Source organism: Argopecten irradians, chromosome 8 (assembly GCF_041381155.1).
Source record: "Argopecten irradians isolate NY chromosome 8, Ai_NY, whole genome shotgun sequence".
Taxonomy (NCBI): domain Eukaryota; kingdom Metazoa; phylum Mollusca; class Bivalvia; order Pectinida; family Pectinidae; genus Argopecten; species Argopecten irradians.
Genome location: NC_091141.1, coordinates 24184172 through 24202271, shown reverse-complemented (window position 1 = coordinate 24202271; position 18100 = coordinate 24184172). Strand labels below are relative to the sequence as shown.

Genomic DNA, 18100 nt, shown 5'->3' with positions numbered 1-18100 from the left:
TATAATTTCATATTTGAAAACATATAAACTTGTGGAATAATTTTCTACCCACCATGTTGACGTGTCTGCCGGACGGTAAATGTATCAAGCAATTTGATTGGTTGGGAGTAAATGAGATGTCCAATCAAATTATCTGTCTTACAACGGAGGTCTTTCCTTTATTTTGGCTAAATTGGTTTGGTTTCCTCATCTGTGTTCTTAGTTTCATAGATATTTTGCCTTTGGATTTCATTGATTATTTTTCTGTAAGTGTATAAAATCTTTAAAATATCATAATCATTATAGGTCTGATATAGGAATAAGTTATATAAAATAGAACTCGACTTTGTTGGCCATAAAATGACTGGCAAACACAACAAGCTATAAGGGAGGTAACTCTAATGTAAATCACAGATAAAAGATGGCTGCGCCCAGGCCGAATTGTTTGCTGGTTCTTAGTGCAGGAACGGAAGGTTAAACAGCACACGAAATCTAGTTTTAACCTTGTGAAACGGAGACCGTTTTAAATTTACTTGTTTAGGTTCATTTTTCCCGAATAGTAACTCTATTTTCGAAGTTACCTCAATATGCATGTGTAGATGAAAGGGGCGTGTCACCGAGACAGTCTACATAAACATCGTACATAAATTACATCTAACGTCATTTGATCAATTTCGAACCTGTGTATTTCCATACATTGTTTGTTGTTGGAAGATTGTTAATCCGTATCAGTTTGCATTCAAATTTGTACCCGTGAACTCGTACATTGTGTATGTACATGTATCCAGAATTTACCAAATCCCACCGACAGAATGTGGAAAGCTGGTTGTAAAATATGGGACCTACATCTATATAATTCCAATTTGTCATGATAATTTTATATTTTTGTTTACAGGTGTATCTGCACAGTCATTTATTCAGGCCTACAATCTAGCGAGCTCCAACTTCAGCATTCAGTTGGCATCCCCTGGGGTAATAACAATATTGACACTGTGTACACAATATTAATCATGGTGACAATAAAGACGAAATGACAATCCAATCAGGGCATTTAGAATTGTAACAAAGGGGCACACTTATTAGTGAACCTAAATATAAGAGTTGGATGAAAAACCCATCCATAATTTAACTCTTTCTGTTCTCATGACAGCATTTATTTGTTACAATAAACATGCATATGGTTTATTTTTAACTTTTGAGATGCATTATTATAATATCTTGTCATGATTCACAAGTAAAAGACTCGCACATTCATGTAATATGGGATATTACAATGCTAATGTTAGAGGCATCACATGTTGTAAAACATCATTAAATCCATGGGTTGGGGGTGTTTATACATTAACTTACATTTCTACTTTTTCTCCAGAAAAAGGGAGGGGTGCATTACAGCGATTACAGTATTAAAGTAATCTCTTCTAGATACAATGTTTATTGAATTTACGTTAGAAACATAAACTGGTAAGAGTAAGATTATTTATTGCATGAAATGCTTCTTAATATTTGGCTTTCTTCAATTCTCTCGAATATACATTAACAAATCTAGTGCAAATCTTTACATGAATAATTAGCAGTGGACTTGTATAGATGCAGTCAGCACAGAAATGATCAAAATTATCCCCTCATAGTTTGAAGACTTGCGTTGAGAAAATGTCTACACACAATATACAAAGTATAACATGCACAATATATTCATGTTCAAAACTAAGACTTAAATCAATAAAAGGAGATATACTTGTAAAATTTTTGTACAGCATATTGAATTGGAAATTGTGGTTTATAATAAAATTCAGGACAAAGGAAAATATCTATACAGTGTATATATGAAAAAGAAATTTGAATACACCTTCTCATTTTGAATACATTTAAAAAAAAATAAAGAAACAAATAATCAGATCAAGAAGTATTTGTTTATGTAGATTATTTGAAATAATATGTTTCTATCAATCAAATAATTTAGTTTTGAGCAATTTAAGCAATAACATATTTCATTGTTTTTTAAAGTGTTATATGATCAAATTTGTTGTTATATGATTCAGTGTTTATTAAGATTTCATTCTGTGATTATTTAATTTTCAGATTCTGACATTATAAATTGGTTATCATAATTCAAGAATGAATCTTTATTATCATGCAGGGCCGCAATGTTGAGTATACACAACAGGACGAGAGTAACCGCCGATGGTTCAATGAATTCCGTAGCAAGTCAACCTCCACACCGATTGCCTTGGATACAGTTGATGGTAATTAATATTCTTTACATTAGATTGATAAAAACATAGAAATATAAACGTTAAACTTTTATTCTGCAATGCCATCTGCTACAAAAAGAAAAAGACAACTAGAAAATCATTTTTTGTTATTAGTAATTTACATGCATTTTTTCTGAATCTTTTTGACCTATGAACTTAAACACAGTTTTGAGATGGTATTCCTCATTTATGTACAACAGTTAGGGATCAGACTGATGTCATTCTTATACTTCTAATGTACATGTACATATGCAGATACTATCAATATTTATATGTGGTATATATAAACATCTTGTTCAACAGTGTTAGTTATAAGGAGACCATGTGAATACTGGTTCTTATAAACAAGATATTATCTACCTCTATTTGCTGTGCTATAAAGCTGTAGAGGTAAGGATATCATTGGATTCATACAAAATTTTATAAATAAAGACTTCATTTGTATTTGAAGAGTTATGGCACTTGAGTCATATACATGTACAATTGTATGTGTAATTTTCTTACAAAACATTCTATTTTTTTATGGTGTCAAATTATGTATTCACAAAATGTAATGTGACATAAGATTACAGCAGATATGCACTACATACAGGAATGTACATGTATGCATACATATAGCTATAGTGACCAAGCCTAGCAAGTGTAAATATAACTATTTATGTATTTATAATGAGGTGATTGATGTATTTATATTGTTTTATATAATTCCAATGTACATGTAAATACCATCGTTAATTTCATCCATATTTCTAAGCTGCCAGGTACAGTGCCCTTCTCCTGCCGTCGGCCCCTGGGGCTCTCCATGATCTCGCTACTGATCAGCACTTAGGGCAGATTCTCACCCACTTCATCATCGAAAAGAGTAAGTCAAAGAAATCTGTTGTTTTCATAAGGGCCAATAGGGGAAATAGAGGTAAATCCTTTAAGTCACTACTAGTCATAGAGTTCTGCAGGGATTGTAACCAAATTTGGCCAGAAACATCCTGGAAAAAGGGAACAGAGCTTGTATAAATTTTGGCTCTGACCCCACGGGGGCTGGAGGAGCGGGACCCAATAGGGGAAATAGAGGTAAATTTTTATACCGCTACTAATCATAGAGTTCTGTATGGATTGTAATTAAACAAATTGGCCAGAAACATCCTCTGGAGTAGGGGAACAGAATTTGTATAAATTTGGCTCTGACCCACATGGGGTAGGAGGGGCGGGGCCCAATAGAGAAAATAGAGGTAAATCCTTTAAATTGCTATCATACATAGAGTTCTGCATGGGTTGTAACCAAATTTGGCCATGAAACATTCTCTGCGGAAGGGGAATAGAATTTATATAAATTTGGACTCTGACCACCTGTAGCAAAATGAGTGAGGCCCAATAGGGAAATTGGAGGTAAATATATTTTGTTCAGAAAAAAATCCAACAATGAACCTGTATTTAGAACATTACTTGGCAAACCAGGTGAACGATACAGGCCTTCTGGGCCCCTTGTTGTTGTGTAATGAGTCTTAAGTCTCTTTTGAACCAGACTTTTGACCTTTTGATAAATCTACATGTTTTTATTAGAATCAAACATCTTTTGTATCCCACAGAATGTCCAAGTCTGTTTTTATCTTTTCTGGAAACTCTGGTTGTCATAGTCAATTTATTGTTACCAGGTACTTTTAACCAGTTTACTCTTAAACATGAAATGTACCAGCTTTACATTCTTAAAACTTTTTATTTTGTCATACAGAAGGTATCTGTGCTGTCGGACATGGCGTGGCAGGTTTGTTTGCTGCGAAGAAAGATGGTGGTCAGAGCTGGTGTTTTGATAACTACAGTTTAACAGGGGTAACAGCTAGCTCACACCAACACTCCTGATTATAGTTCACCCTTGATCAATATTCATTCCAACTAACTGTACAGATGGGCATCCTTTAGTTTGTTTTTACCTCATATCCCTTGAAATCTGTATTTTCTGAACAATATTTTAACTTAAGTTTTAAACTTCCAACACACACATTAATCTAACTACCTCTAAAAGAATTCTCCATGTGACTTAATAAATCTTACATTATTAAGCGCCATCCCCTCTCTAAATAATTAAAAAATTGATAAAGCACTATGTAAAACTATTCCTTGTCCTAAATGATGCATTATCTTTGATTCAAGCTGGCCAATTCTAAATTAATATCTCTGTCACAGCTATGATAGTCCAGAGCACCATGTTCTTCTGATCTTTATGATCTTATATTCTAAACTTCATTCAGTGGAATAAGTTTCCACCTAACCTTAAGCTAGCCGACTTATACTTCTCCATCTAGGTCATGTGTCTGATTTAAGATAAACATATATAGTTGTCTCCCCTTTGAAATGAAGAGCCATAAATTGTTACAGTAATACATGTATTTGTGATGTACATACTAGTTCTTTTATTTCCACTTGTTTGCTTTATACAAAAGTTTTATTTACAACAAAAAAAAGACTAGTATTTTACTTCAACCTTATCAAAATTAGATTTGTAATTCTGCTCCACTACGATGCTTTATGTTACGCTCCAATACTTGTATTGGATTGTAACATAAAAGAGAATCACCGTGAAGCAGAATTACTTGTTGAATTTTAAGTAGATTGATTTAGATTGATTTTACTAGTACAAGTATTAAATTTAGTATATTACAGCTGATTTAAATATTCATAAAAAGAAATTCATGTATTTTTATGTTTTGTAATTCTCCTTATGTTTAGCCATCAGTTTTTGAACTCGCCCGATCACCAGAGTTTCCTTCGCTGCCAATCATTATAGAGGATTGTATCAAAGACAATGGAGGGAATTATAATGGTAAATATAACTTTACTCGGTATATTTATAATCCAAGTGATATTTATGTTACCAGACTCTAGGATAGAATATTCTGATCATTCATATATCCACATGTTAAAATATAATATTAAAATTAATATTAAAATGTTATATAAACTTATTAAAGTTATATTTAGAATGTCAGGATTTGTTAATACAAGAATTAATTATAAAGCTGTTGATCATGATTTTGTTTACATCTTACTTACTACAGACATGTTAACCTTTGGTGAGCAAAAAGAGGTAGATTTTTTACTCAAAAGCGGTAGCATTACACGCGGCATTTTTCGCGACGCGTCAGAGATGTATAAATATCAATAATATGCAAAATAATTGCAAAAACATATTTTGTTAACAAATTATGATTTAACTTTAATTATTACCAATAGGCCTTGCATGGTGGCTCATTTTGTATTTTTTAAATGTTAATTAAGGCTTACATTAAATTTAGAAGATGAAAAATGCCAATAAATACATTGTGTATTTTTATTTCAATGCTATTTATCACCTTTTTTAATTATACATTTTGTCTATTTGTTTTGGGTTTTTTTTTCACTTTTTTTGTTTTGTAATACATACTTGACTCATTTTCTTTTGATTTATGCAAGAAAAAATACAAATATTTGTTTCTAAAATTTACACCAATATTCTAGAGAAATTTATCACCCTGAAAAAAATAATAACTTTTTTTTAGTAATATCCTCAAAAAATATACCAAAAATCCGGATCCTTTATTAGAATCACCCCATTCCAAAATGGTGGCCATTACGATTGCAAAGTTTATGATTTTCAGCAGACACTGTATGCCTATTTTACATTAAAAACGTGAGTAAATCATTTCAATTATATGTAGTGTTTGTTTTTGAAATGATGCTTACTAGTTTTAAGCACAAAATTCATTTAAAGGCCAGATGATTGTTTCCTTACGGTAGGCCTACCTAAACACACATCGTTACACTCAGACACAAGTGACACCACCAAGCCAAGGTGGAACTAGCCCCAGGCTGCTAATTAGCACCAGTGGATGTTGGTCAGGGAGTGTTCACACCTCCTTTGTTTACTTAATTATGAAGCAAGTCAGCCTACTTAGTCTGGTATGCATTTTGAAGCCACCATGGCAGCCCCAAACCGACTATGAAAATTCAGAAATCGGAAGAAAAAAACACCGAAGACGATGTTTTGCAGAAATCGGAATATTTCGATATTAAAGCGGTAGGCGGAATATCAGTCTCAAAAGCGGTAGACTTCCGCCAGAATCGGTAGGGTTAACATGTCTGCTTACTATAAACCCAACATTATTAATACATTATACAGCTTTAATCTTCATGATTTTGCGTATATGTTATACAGTCAGTGTACCTAGTTTAGCTGATACAGTCAATTTACCTGATTTTGCTTACAAGATTCGAACCAGTAAGCGCCCATGTCCCTTTATGCGCCATTCTCCCTTTTTGAGGCATTAATTTCAATTGCCCGTCATTAATAAAGACCAAAACTGCATTCTTTATATAGGTTTGATTTTATTTTGTCTTATTAAGCACTTTTTTAGCCCACCATCGTCAGATGGCGGGCTATTCAAATCGCTTTTCATCTGTGGTCTGTGGACCGTCCTTCTGTCCGTCCGACCGTCTGTCCGTTAACTTTCTTTTTACCTCTATTTCTCAAAAAAATACTGAAGGTATCTTTCTCAAATTTCATATGTAGGTTCCCCTAGGGCCCTAGTTGTGCATGTTGCATTTTGGGTCCGATCGGTCAACAGGATGGCTGACACTCAGCCATCTTGGATTTTGTTAGTCAAAATTTGTTACCAAAATTTATCAGAAAGTGCTGAAGGGATCTCTCTCAAATTTCATATGTAGGCTCCCCATGGGCCCTAGTTGTGCATATTGCATTTTTTGACTGATCAGTCAAAAGATCGCCGCCAGGTCGCCATCTTGGATTTTGATAGTTAAAGTTTGTTACTGCTATTTCTCAGAAAGTATTGAAGGGATCTCTCTCAAATTTCATATGTTGGTGCCCCTTGGGCCCTAGTTGTGCATATTACATGTTGGGACTGATCGGTCAACAATATGGCTGCCAGGCCGCCATCTTGGATTTTGATAGTTAAAGTTTGTTACCCCTATTTCTCGAAAGTACTGAAGGGATCTCTCTCAAATTTCATTTGTAGGTTCCCCTAGGGCCCTAATTATGGATATTGCATTTTCGTACCAATCGATCAACAAGATGGCCAACAGGTAGTCATCTTGGAATTTAATAAATGAAGTTTGTTATATATCTCAGAAAGTACTGAAAGAATCTTTCTCAAATTTTATATGTAGTAATATGTAGTAAAAGTTTGAAAAGCAGAGAAAAGATCTCTCTTTCCATTATCAGATGTAGATTATTCTTTGGTGGGCGCCAAGATGCCTCTGGGATCTCTTGTCATTTTTTTTCCTTCAAATTTTTAAACACCCTAAGCGCTTATTGTGTTGAATACTGTATATAATATAAAGTCAGTTAACCTGGTTCTGTTTATATCTTATACAGCTAGTGAGCCTGATGCTGTTCATATCATCATTGACCGCCACCTGATAACTGGTCAGAATGTCCAGTCAACATTGACAGCAGTACAGAATCTGACACTCATGTGTGCTCCTAAGTAAGTCTAACAAAAATTAACAGCAGTACAAAATCTGACACTCATGTGTGCTCCTAAGTAAGTCTAACAAAAATTAACAGCAGTACAAAATCTGACCATCTCATGTGTGCCCCTAAGTAAGTCTAACAAAAATTAACAGCAGTACAGAATCTGACACTCATGTGTGCTCCTAAGTAAGTCTAACAAAAATTAACAGCAGTACAAAATCTGACACTCATGTGTGCTCCTAAGTAAGTCTAACAAAAATTAACAGCAGTACAGAATCTGACACTCATGTGTGCCCCTAAGTAAGTCTTACAAAAATTAACAGCAGTACAGAATCTGACACTCATGTGTGCTCCTAAGTAAGTCTTACAAAAATTAACAGCAGTACAGAATCTGACACTCATGTGTGCTCCCTAAGTAAGTCTTACAAAAATTAACAGCAGTACAGAATCTGACACTCATGTGTGCTCCTAAGTAAGTCTAACAAAAATTAACAGCAGTACAAAATCTGACACTCATGTGTGCTCCTAAGTAAGTCTAACAAAAATTAACAGCAGTACAGAATCTGACACTCATGTGTGCTCCTAAGTAAGTCTAACAAAAATTAACAGCAGTACAGAATCTGACACTCATGTGTGCTCCTAAGTAAGTCTAACAAAAATTAACAGCAGTACAAAATCTGACACTCATGTGTGCTCCTAAGTAAGTCTAACAAAAATTAACAGCAGTACAGAATCTGACACTCATGTGTGCTCCTAAGTAAGTCTAACAATAAATTAACAGCAGTACAGAATCTGACATTCATGTGTGCTTCTAAGTAAGTCTAACAAAAATTAACAGCAGTACAGAATCTGACATTCATGTGTGCTCCTAAGTAAGTCTAACAAAAATTAACAGCAGTACAAAATCTGACACTCATGTGTGCTCCCTAAGTAAGTCTAACAAAAATTAACAGCAGTACAAAATCTGACACTCATGTGTGCCCCTAAGTAAGTCTAACAAAAATTAACAGCAGTACAGAATCTGACACTCATGTGTGCTCCTAAGTAAGTCTAACAAAAATTAACAGCAGTACAAAATCTGACATTCATGTGTGCTCCTAAGTAAGTCTAACAAAAATTAACAGCAGTACAGAATCTGACATTCATGTGTGCCCCTAAGTAAGTCTTACAAAAATTAACAGCAGTACAGAATCTGACACTCATGTGTGCTCCTAAGTAAGTCTTACAAAAATTAACAGCAGTACAGAATCTGACATTCATGTGTGCTCCTAAGTAAGTCTTACAAAAATTAACAGCAGTACAAAATCTGACACTCATGTGTGCTCCTAAGTAAGTCTAACAAAAATTAACAGCAGTACAGAATCTGACACTCATGTGTGCTCCTAAGTAAGTCTTAACAAAATTAACAGCAGTACAGAATCTGACACTCATGTGTGCCCTAAGTAAGTCTAACAATAATTAACAGCAGTACAGAATCTGACACTCATGTGTGCCCCTATTAAGTAAGTCTAACAAAAATTAACAGCAGTACAGAATCTGACACTCATGTGTGCTCCTAAGTAAGTCTAACAAAAATTAACAGCAGTACAGAATCTGACACTCATGTGTGCCCCTAAGTAAGTCTAACAAAAATTAACAGCAGTACAAAATCTGACACTCATGTGTGCTCCTAAGTAAGTCTAACAAAAATTAACAGCAGTACAGAATCTGACACTCATGTGTGCCCCTATTAAGTAAGTCTAACAAAAATTAACAGCAGTACAGAATCTGACACTCATGTGTGCTCCTAAGTAAGTCTAACAAAAATTAACAGCAGTACAGAATCTGACACTCATGTGTGCCCCTATTAAGTAAGTCTAACAAAAATTAACAGCAGTACAAAATCTGACACTCATGTGTGCCCCTATTAAGTAAGTCTAACAAAAATTAACAGCAGTACAGAATCTGACACTCATGTGTGCTCCTAAGTAAGTCTAACAAAAATTAACAGCAGTACAAAATCTGACACTCATGTGTGCCCCTATTAAGTAAGTCTAACAAAAATTAACAGCAGTACAGAATCTGACACTCATGTGTGCCCTAAGTAAGTCTAACAAAAATTAACAGCAGTACAAAATCTGACACTCATGTGTGCCCCTAAGTAAGTCTACAAAAATTAACAGCAGTACAGAATCTGACACTCATGTGTGCCCCTATTAAGTAAGTCTAACAAAAATTAACAGCAGTACAGAATCTGACACTCATGTGTGCCCCTAAGTAAGTCTACAAAAAAAAATTACAGCAAGTACAGAAATTAACAGCAGTACAGAATCTGACACTCATGTGTGCCCCTAAGTAAGTCTTACAAAAATTAACAGCAGTACAGAATCTGACACTCATGTGTGCTACCTAAGTAAGTCTAACAAAATTAACAGCAGTACAAAATCTGACACTCATGTGTGCCCCTATTAAGTAAGTCTAACAAAAATTAACAGCAGTACAGAATCTGACACTCATGTGTGCCCCTATTAAGTAAGTCTTACAAAAATTAACAGCAGTACAGAATCTGACTCTCATGTGTGCTCCTAAGTAAGTCTAACAAAAATTAACAGCAGTACAGAATCTGACACTCATGTGTGCTTCCCTAAGTAAGTCTAACAAAAATTAACAGCAGTACAGAATACACTCATGTGTGCCCCTATTAAAAGTCTAACAAAAATTAACAGCAGTACAAAATCTGACACTCATGTGTGCACTAAGTAAGTCTAACAAAAATTAACAGTGAATCTGACATCCTCCTATTAAGTAAGTCTAACAAAAATTAACAGCAGTACAGAATCTGACACTCATGTGTGCTCCTAAGTAAGTCTAACAAAAATTAACAGCAGTACAGAATCTGACACTCATGTGTGCCTCTATTAAGTAAGTCTAACAAAATTAACAGCAGTACAGAATCTGACACTCATGTGTGCTCCTAAGTAAGTCAAACAAAAATTAACAGCAGTACAAAATCTGACACTCATGTGTGCCCCTATTAAGTAAGTCTAACAAAAATTAACAGCAACAGAATCTGACACTCATGTGTGCCCTAAGTAAGTCTACAAAAATTAACAGCAGTACAGAATCTGACACTCATGTGTGCCCCTAAGTAAGTCTAACAAAAATTAACAGCAGTACAGAATCTGACACTCATGTGTGCTCCTAAGTAAGTCTAACAAAAATTAACAGCAGTACAGAAATCTGACACTCATGTGTGCCCTAAGTAAGTCTAACAAAATTAACAGCAGTACAGAATCTGACACTCATGTGTGCCCCTAAGTAAGTCTAACAAAAATTAACAGCAGTACAGAATCTGACACTCATGTGTGCCCCTATTAAGTAAGTCTAACAAAAATTAACAGCAGTACAAAATCTGACACTCATGTGTGCCCCTAAGTAAGTCAAACAAAAATTTGACAATGCTTTGTGATATTCTATAGATGGTATGCTTGTGTGTCCAAATTTATCATATACTAGATCATTTAAATCAGATAAATGTAGATTAGATTTTTGGATGACGAGATGGTTTGGGATATACTGTATATTAAACCAACTTTCTGTTGTGTGCGGTATACTTTTGCAAAGTTCATGATAAAGGAAATTTTGCAAACAATTATCCCTGCAAATTAATATCAACCATATTTTTGAAAAGTATTTTCATTCAATTAAAAAAAAAAAAAAAATCAGGGAAATGCAATCTACGTGAATATACATGTATAATAAAATGGAAATAGTGAAATTTAGTATCCGAGAAAGAATGTTAGTTTACAGTAAATAACAATATAGATCATAAGTGGTAAGCTTAATTGTTCTGCGTATAGCTTTAATCGTTAAAATTCAATGATATTTTTTATGAATACAATTTCTTGCAGGCATGCCAAAGTAATGAGTCCACGCTGAGGAGGCTAAAGATTCCATCTCCAATATATCAAACTGTCCAGCCAGTAGATTTCTGGTATTAGATATCATCTATCTGCCACAGGATTATTATTTAAACGCATGGACTTCAGAACCTACTGAGCCTCTGGTGTTCAGAGACAAGAGGGAAAGCATTCCAGCAACATTTCATAGACACATTAAATGCAATGTATGCAAACTTCATGTGGTACTGGTGTATTGGGAGTTTCGAAATTTGCGAAAGTAAACTGCACGTGGAAGAAAGCTGGTTAACAATAGATGGAAATGAAGTTAAATCTTGCTATTTAATTTGATAAAATTCACCTTTGATATGATGTTGATAAAACTCCTGCAGGTACAGTCCCATCCCATTCAATTGTTTTTAGTGCTTATGTTTGATGTAGGTAAAGTTTGTTTGTTATAATTGTGACAACGGCAGGCTTTATAGTAATCTGAAGGTTTTATGTTAGACTGGTTTTTAAAATATCCGATATGGATGCAGTTAAATATTTAACGAAATTTTTAACCTTCAGATTAGCTTTATAGATGTCCAGCAAATATTTTGTGATTATTTGTTGTTATTTGTGAAAATATGATTGCAAAAATAAATTTTATAGATATTGCCTGAATGTATTAGTATAGGTATATATATTGTGTGGTATGTATTAGCAGGAGAAGAATGTGTGTGTGTGTTTGAATATGAAAACTGAAAAAAGACAATGTTCAGCGTGCAATACTTTCTTTTCTGATATATTTCATTGTCATAAATGTGTATTAACGTGTTTCAATTGAAGTTGAAATAAATTATAAAAAGCAAAATGAAATTTAATGTCACTCATTTTCTTATACAGATCTAACTCAGTTTTGTATAGTTGCCATGAAACCTTTTTTCAATAAGGGCTATGATTTGGGACCAATTCTGGCCACCAAATTATCAAATTTATAAAAAGTGATTAAATGTCCTTCATGTCTAATTAATGTCCTGTGTGTCTAATTAATGTCCTGTATGTTTAATTAATGTCCTGTATGTCTAATTAATGTCCTTGTGTCTAATTAATGTCCTGTATGTCTAATTAATGTCCTAATTAATGTCCTGTATGTCTAATTAATGTCCTGTATGTCTAATTAATGTCCTGTGTGTCTAATTAATGTCCTGTATGTCTAATTAATGTCCTGTATGTCTAATTAATGTCCTGTATGTCTAATTAATGTCCTTCATGTTGTCTAATTAATGTCCTGTGTGTCTAATTAATGTCCTGTATGTCTAATTAATGTCCTTCATGTCTAATTAATGTCCTGTATGTCTAATTAATGTCCTGTATGTCTAATTAATGTCCTTCATGTCTAATTAATGTCCTGTATGTCTAATTAATGTCCTGTATGTCTAATTAATGTCCTGTATGTCTAATTAATGTCCTGTATGTCTAATTAATGTCCTGTATGTCTAATTAATGTCCTGTATGTCTAATTAATGTCCTGTATGTCTAATTAATGTCCTTCATATCTAATTAATGTCCTGTATGTCTAATTAATGTCCTGTATGTCTAATTAATGTCCTGTATGTCTAATTAATGTCCTTCATGTCTAATTAATGTCCTGTATGTCTAATTAATGTCCTGTATGTCTAATTAATGTCCTGTATGTCTAATTAATGTCTGATGTCTAATTAATGTCCTGTGTGTCTAATTAATGTCCTGTATGTCTTTAATGTCCTTATGTCTAATTAATGTCCTTCATGTCTAATTAATGTCCTTCATGTCTAATTAATGTCCTGTATGTCTAATTAATGTCCTTGTATGTCTAATTAATGTCCTGTATGTCTAATTAATGTCCTGTATGTCTAATTAATGTCCTGTATGTCTAATTAATGTCCTTCATGTCTAATTAATGTCCTGTATGTCTAATTAATGTCCTTCATGTCTAATTAATGTCCTTCATGTCTAATTAATGTCCTGTATGTCTAATTAATGTCCTGTTTGTCTAATTAATGTCCTGTGTGTCTAATTAATGTCCTGTATGTCTAATTAATGTCCTGTATGTCTAATTAATGTCCTTCATGTCTAATTAATGTCCTGTATGTCTAATTAATGTCCTGTATGTATAATTAATGTCTTGTATGTCTAATTAATGTCCTGTATGTCTAATTAATGTCCTGTATGTCTAATTAATGTCCTGTTTGTCTAATTAATGTCCTGTATGTCTAATTAATGTCCTGTATGTCTAATTAATGTCCTTCATGTCTAATTAATGTCCTGTATGTCTAATTAATGTCCTTCATGTCTAATTAATGTCCTGTATGTCTAATTAATGTCCTGTATGTCTAATTAATGTCCTGTATGTCTAATTAATGTCCTGTATGTCTAATTAATGTCCTGTATGTCTAATTAATGTCCTTCATGTCTAATTAATGTCCTTCATGTCTAATTAATGTCCTTCATGTCTAATTAATGTCCTGTATGTCTAATTAATGTCCTGTATGTCTAATTAATGTCCTGTATGTCTAATTAATGTCCTGTATGTCTAATTAATGTCCTGTATGTCTAATTAATGTCCTGTATGTCTAATTAATGTCCTTCATGTCTAATTAATGTCCTGTATGTCTAATTAATGTCCTGTATGTCTAATTAATGTCCTGTATGTCTAATTAATGTCCTGTATGTCTAATTAATGTCCTGTATGTCTAATTAATGTCCTGTATGTCTAATTAATGTCCTTCTAATTAATGTCCTTCTAATTAATGTCCTGTATGTCTAATTAATGTCCTGTATGTCTAATTAATGTCCTTCATGTCTAATTAATGTCCTGTGTGTCTAATTAATGTCCTGTATGTCTAATTAATGTCCTTCATGTCTAATTAATGTCCTGTATGTCTAATTAATGTCCTGTATGTCTAATTAATGTCCTGTATGTCTAATTAATGTCCTGTATGTCTAATTAATGTCCTGTATGTCTAATTAATGTCCTGTATGTCTAATTAATGTCCTGTATGTCTAATTAATGTCCTGTATGTCTAATTAATGTCCTGTTTGTCTAATTAATGTCCTGTATGTCTAATTAATGTCCTTCGTGTCTAATTAATGTCCTGTATGTCTAATTAATGTCCTTCATGTCTAATTAATGTCCTGTATGTCTAATTAATGTCCTGTATGTCTAATTAATGTCCTGTGTGTCTAATTAATGTCCTGTATGTCTAATTAATGTCCTGTATGTCTAATTAATGTCCTGTATGTCTAATTAATGTCCTGTATGTCTAATTAATGTCCTGTATGTCTAATTAATGTCCTGTATGTCTAATTAATGTCCTGTATGTCTAATTAATGTCCTGTATGTCTAATTAATGTCCTTCATGTCTAATTAATGTCCTGTATGTCTAATTAATGTCCTGTATGTCTAATTAATGTCCTGTATGTCTAATTAATGTCCTGTATGTCTAATTAATGTCCTGTATGTCTAATTAATGTCCTGTATGTCTAATTAATGTCCTGTATGTCTAATTAATGTCCTGTATGTCTAATTAATGTCCTGTATGTCTAATTAATGTCCTGTATGTCTAATTAATGTCCTGTATGTCTAATTAATGTCCTGTATGTCTAATTTATGTCCTGTATGTCTAATTAATGTCCTGTAATGTCTAATTAATGTCCTGTATGTCTAATTAATGTCCTGTATGTCTAATTAATGTCCTGTATGTCTAATTAATGTCCTGTATGTCTAATTAATGTCCTTCATGTCTAATTGATGTCCTGTAAGTCTAATTAATGTCCTGTATGTCTAATTAATGTCCTGTGTGTCTAATTAATGTCCTGTATATCTAATAAATGTCCTGTTTGAATTCAAATGTATAAAGTGCATCACTGACACACAATTTGTATGATATATGTATGTGTATTACTGCAGATGTAGTTACCGTAGTAACCAATCTAATTATAATTCGATGTTCATTATCTACTCCGTACACTCCGTATGAACTTATTTATTAATGAACATCAAATTTTAATTAGATTGCGTAGTAGCCATCTGAAATATGCTTAATGAAAGCCAATTCTATCGTTTTTGTCATATTTATGCTAAATTCTGCATAGAGAGCATCAACGAATAAACTTTATATTTCTCCATAATATGTATCTTAATTTAGTGCCTGCATATCTACAGTGAATGTTTTAAAATTTGCTGAATTTATGCATATTTCGGATAGTTACCATGTAACTAGAACTTTAACAATAATAAAAATTACCAAAATATATGCATTAGGGATATACCTAATATTTCGAATACAACAGCTTATTAATGATAACTTACCGCTTAATTGAAAACAAAAAGGATGCCTTTGGCGCCAATAAGGGCCAAAACCATACATAGTCCTTTCATATGTTTTTTTATCATACATGTTTAGGTTTCCTTAGTCGCTTAGTTGTGCAGATTCCATTTTTAGGAGCGAATGGAAAACTAAAAAATACATTTTAGAACCGATGTAACCAATGAAAGCTCAGAACCGTCAACGGAGGTAATTGTGGCACTTGCATTTGCACTTTTTCTTCTATGGCAATGGCAGATTTTTGTTGTTGGTTTCAAAATATATGTGTACATACAATGCAAAAGCATCATGGCAGTGGCATTGCATATAACACAAAATACTTAACATAACAGAACATAGATAGCACCATATAAATACATACAGAAGAGAAATAAGAAGAAAGTTAAGAGGAAAGAAGAGGGAGGAGGAGGTACCGTTTCTTAATTACACATAACAAGTATATTATAGTTTATAGATATTGTTATAAAAAAGACTGCTTTGAAAAATCATTGTGCTGATCAGCTATATAAACCACAACAAAAGAAGCAGTAAAAATAGACTAAGTGTAAGACTAGGGTAAAGGTATAAACTCAAAGGTCCAATAAAGGTTTCCATTTCCTCCAGTCTAATTCAAAGTGCCTTTTAACATGATCACTTTGACTATTAAGCATGTATTTTTTTAACGAAAAAATTATCCTTAATTACATTAATAAGAGCATTGATATTCAAAGAGTTGCTAAGACATCTGGTTTTATATATGTAATGTTTCATAATTATCAAACTTTCATTTTCAACAGAGCTACAATTCTGTAAAACTATTCCAAAAAGAAAATAATCTGTATTATATGCAAAAGCGATAAACAATAAATCTAATGAAGTTTCAAAATTCTGAAGAAAAGTTTGCACCTCTTTGCATTCCCATAAGCAATGTTAAAGTACACAAATGACTAGGATTTATTCCTATCTTATGAAGGAAGGTATTTGTAACTAAGATATAATGAATAATTCTGACTTGAAACCATATCAGTTTGGAATTTTTTGTTTCCTTAAATGGAAGATAATAAATTTTTAGCCACATTTCTGTGTCAAAGTTAAAGCTCAAATTCCATTTTTAGTACCCGTAGGAGTTGTTGATGGAGTCATGATAGACCTATAGAAGTCTTTCACACCCTTTCTGCTTTTAATCTAATCTTTATCCTGCCAAATTTAACACGAATGATTCGAACAAGGTATTTCAATCGAATACTGTGGTTGTGTCGAATACATAGACGCGAAAAAAAGGAAATTCTACATAGACGCGAAAAAAGAACGGGCATTCTTCCTAGACGCAAAAAAGAAAGGACGTTCTTCATAGACACGAATAAAAGAAAGGGCATTCTTCATAGACACGAATAAAAGAAAGGACATTCTTCATAGACACGAATAAAAGAAAGGCCATTCTTCATAGACACGAATAAAAGAAAGGACATTCTTCATAGACACGAATAAAAGAAAGGCCATTCTTCATAGACACGAATAAAAGAAAGGCCATTCTTCATAGACACGAATAAAAGAAAGGCCATTCTTCATAGACACGAATAAAAGAAAGGCCATTCTTCATAGACACGAATAAAAGAAAGGGCATTCTTCATAGACACGAATAAAAGAAAGGGCATTCTTCATAGACACGAATAAAAGAAAGGCCATTCTTCATAGACACGAATAAAAGAAAGGCCATTCTTCATAGACACGAATAAAAGAAAGGGCATTCTTCATAGACACGAATAAAAGAAAGGACATTCTTCATAGACACACGAATAAAAGAAAGGCCATTCTTCATAGACACGAATAAAAGAAAGGGCATTCTTCATAGACACGAATAAAAGAAAGGGCATTCTTCATAGACACGAATAAAAGAAAGGCCATTCTTCATAGACACGAATAAAAGAAAGGCCATTCTTCATAGACACGAATAAAAGAAAGGCCATTCTTCATAGACACGAATAAAAGAAAGGCCATTCTTCATAGACACGAATAAAAGAAAGGACATTCTTCATAGACACGAATAAAAGAAAGGCCATTCTTCATAGACACGAATAAAAGAAAGGCCATTCTTCATAGACACGAATAAAAGAAAGGGCATTCTTCATAGACACGAATAAAAGAAAGGACATTCTTCATAGACACGAATAAAAGAAAGGCCATTCTTCATAGACACGA

The 18100-nt window shown here is 33.2% G+C and overlaps 1 protein-coding gene across 1 annotated transcript; it reads left to right on the top strand.

Annotated features, from left to right (window-relative positions):
• The first annotated feature begins 364 nt into the window (after positions 1-364).
• Positions 365-12510, top strand: LOC138329938 (glutamine amidotransferase-like class 1 domain-containing protein 1). The gene is made up of 8 exons (XM_069277223.1): positions 365-452; positions 875-951; positions 2117-2222; positions 2986-3093; positions 3958-4055; positions 4953-5046; positions 7594-7705; positions 11583-12510. Exons 1-8 carry the CDS (start codon positions 401-403, stop codon positions 11608-11610), a joined length of 675 nt encoding a protein of 224 aa, XP_069133324.1. The 5' UTR covers positions 365-400; the 3' UTR covers positions 11611-12510.
• Positions 12511-18100: the final 5590 nt, after the last annotated feature.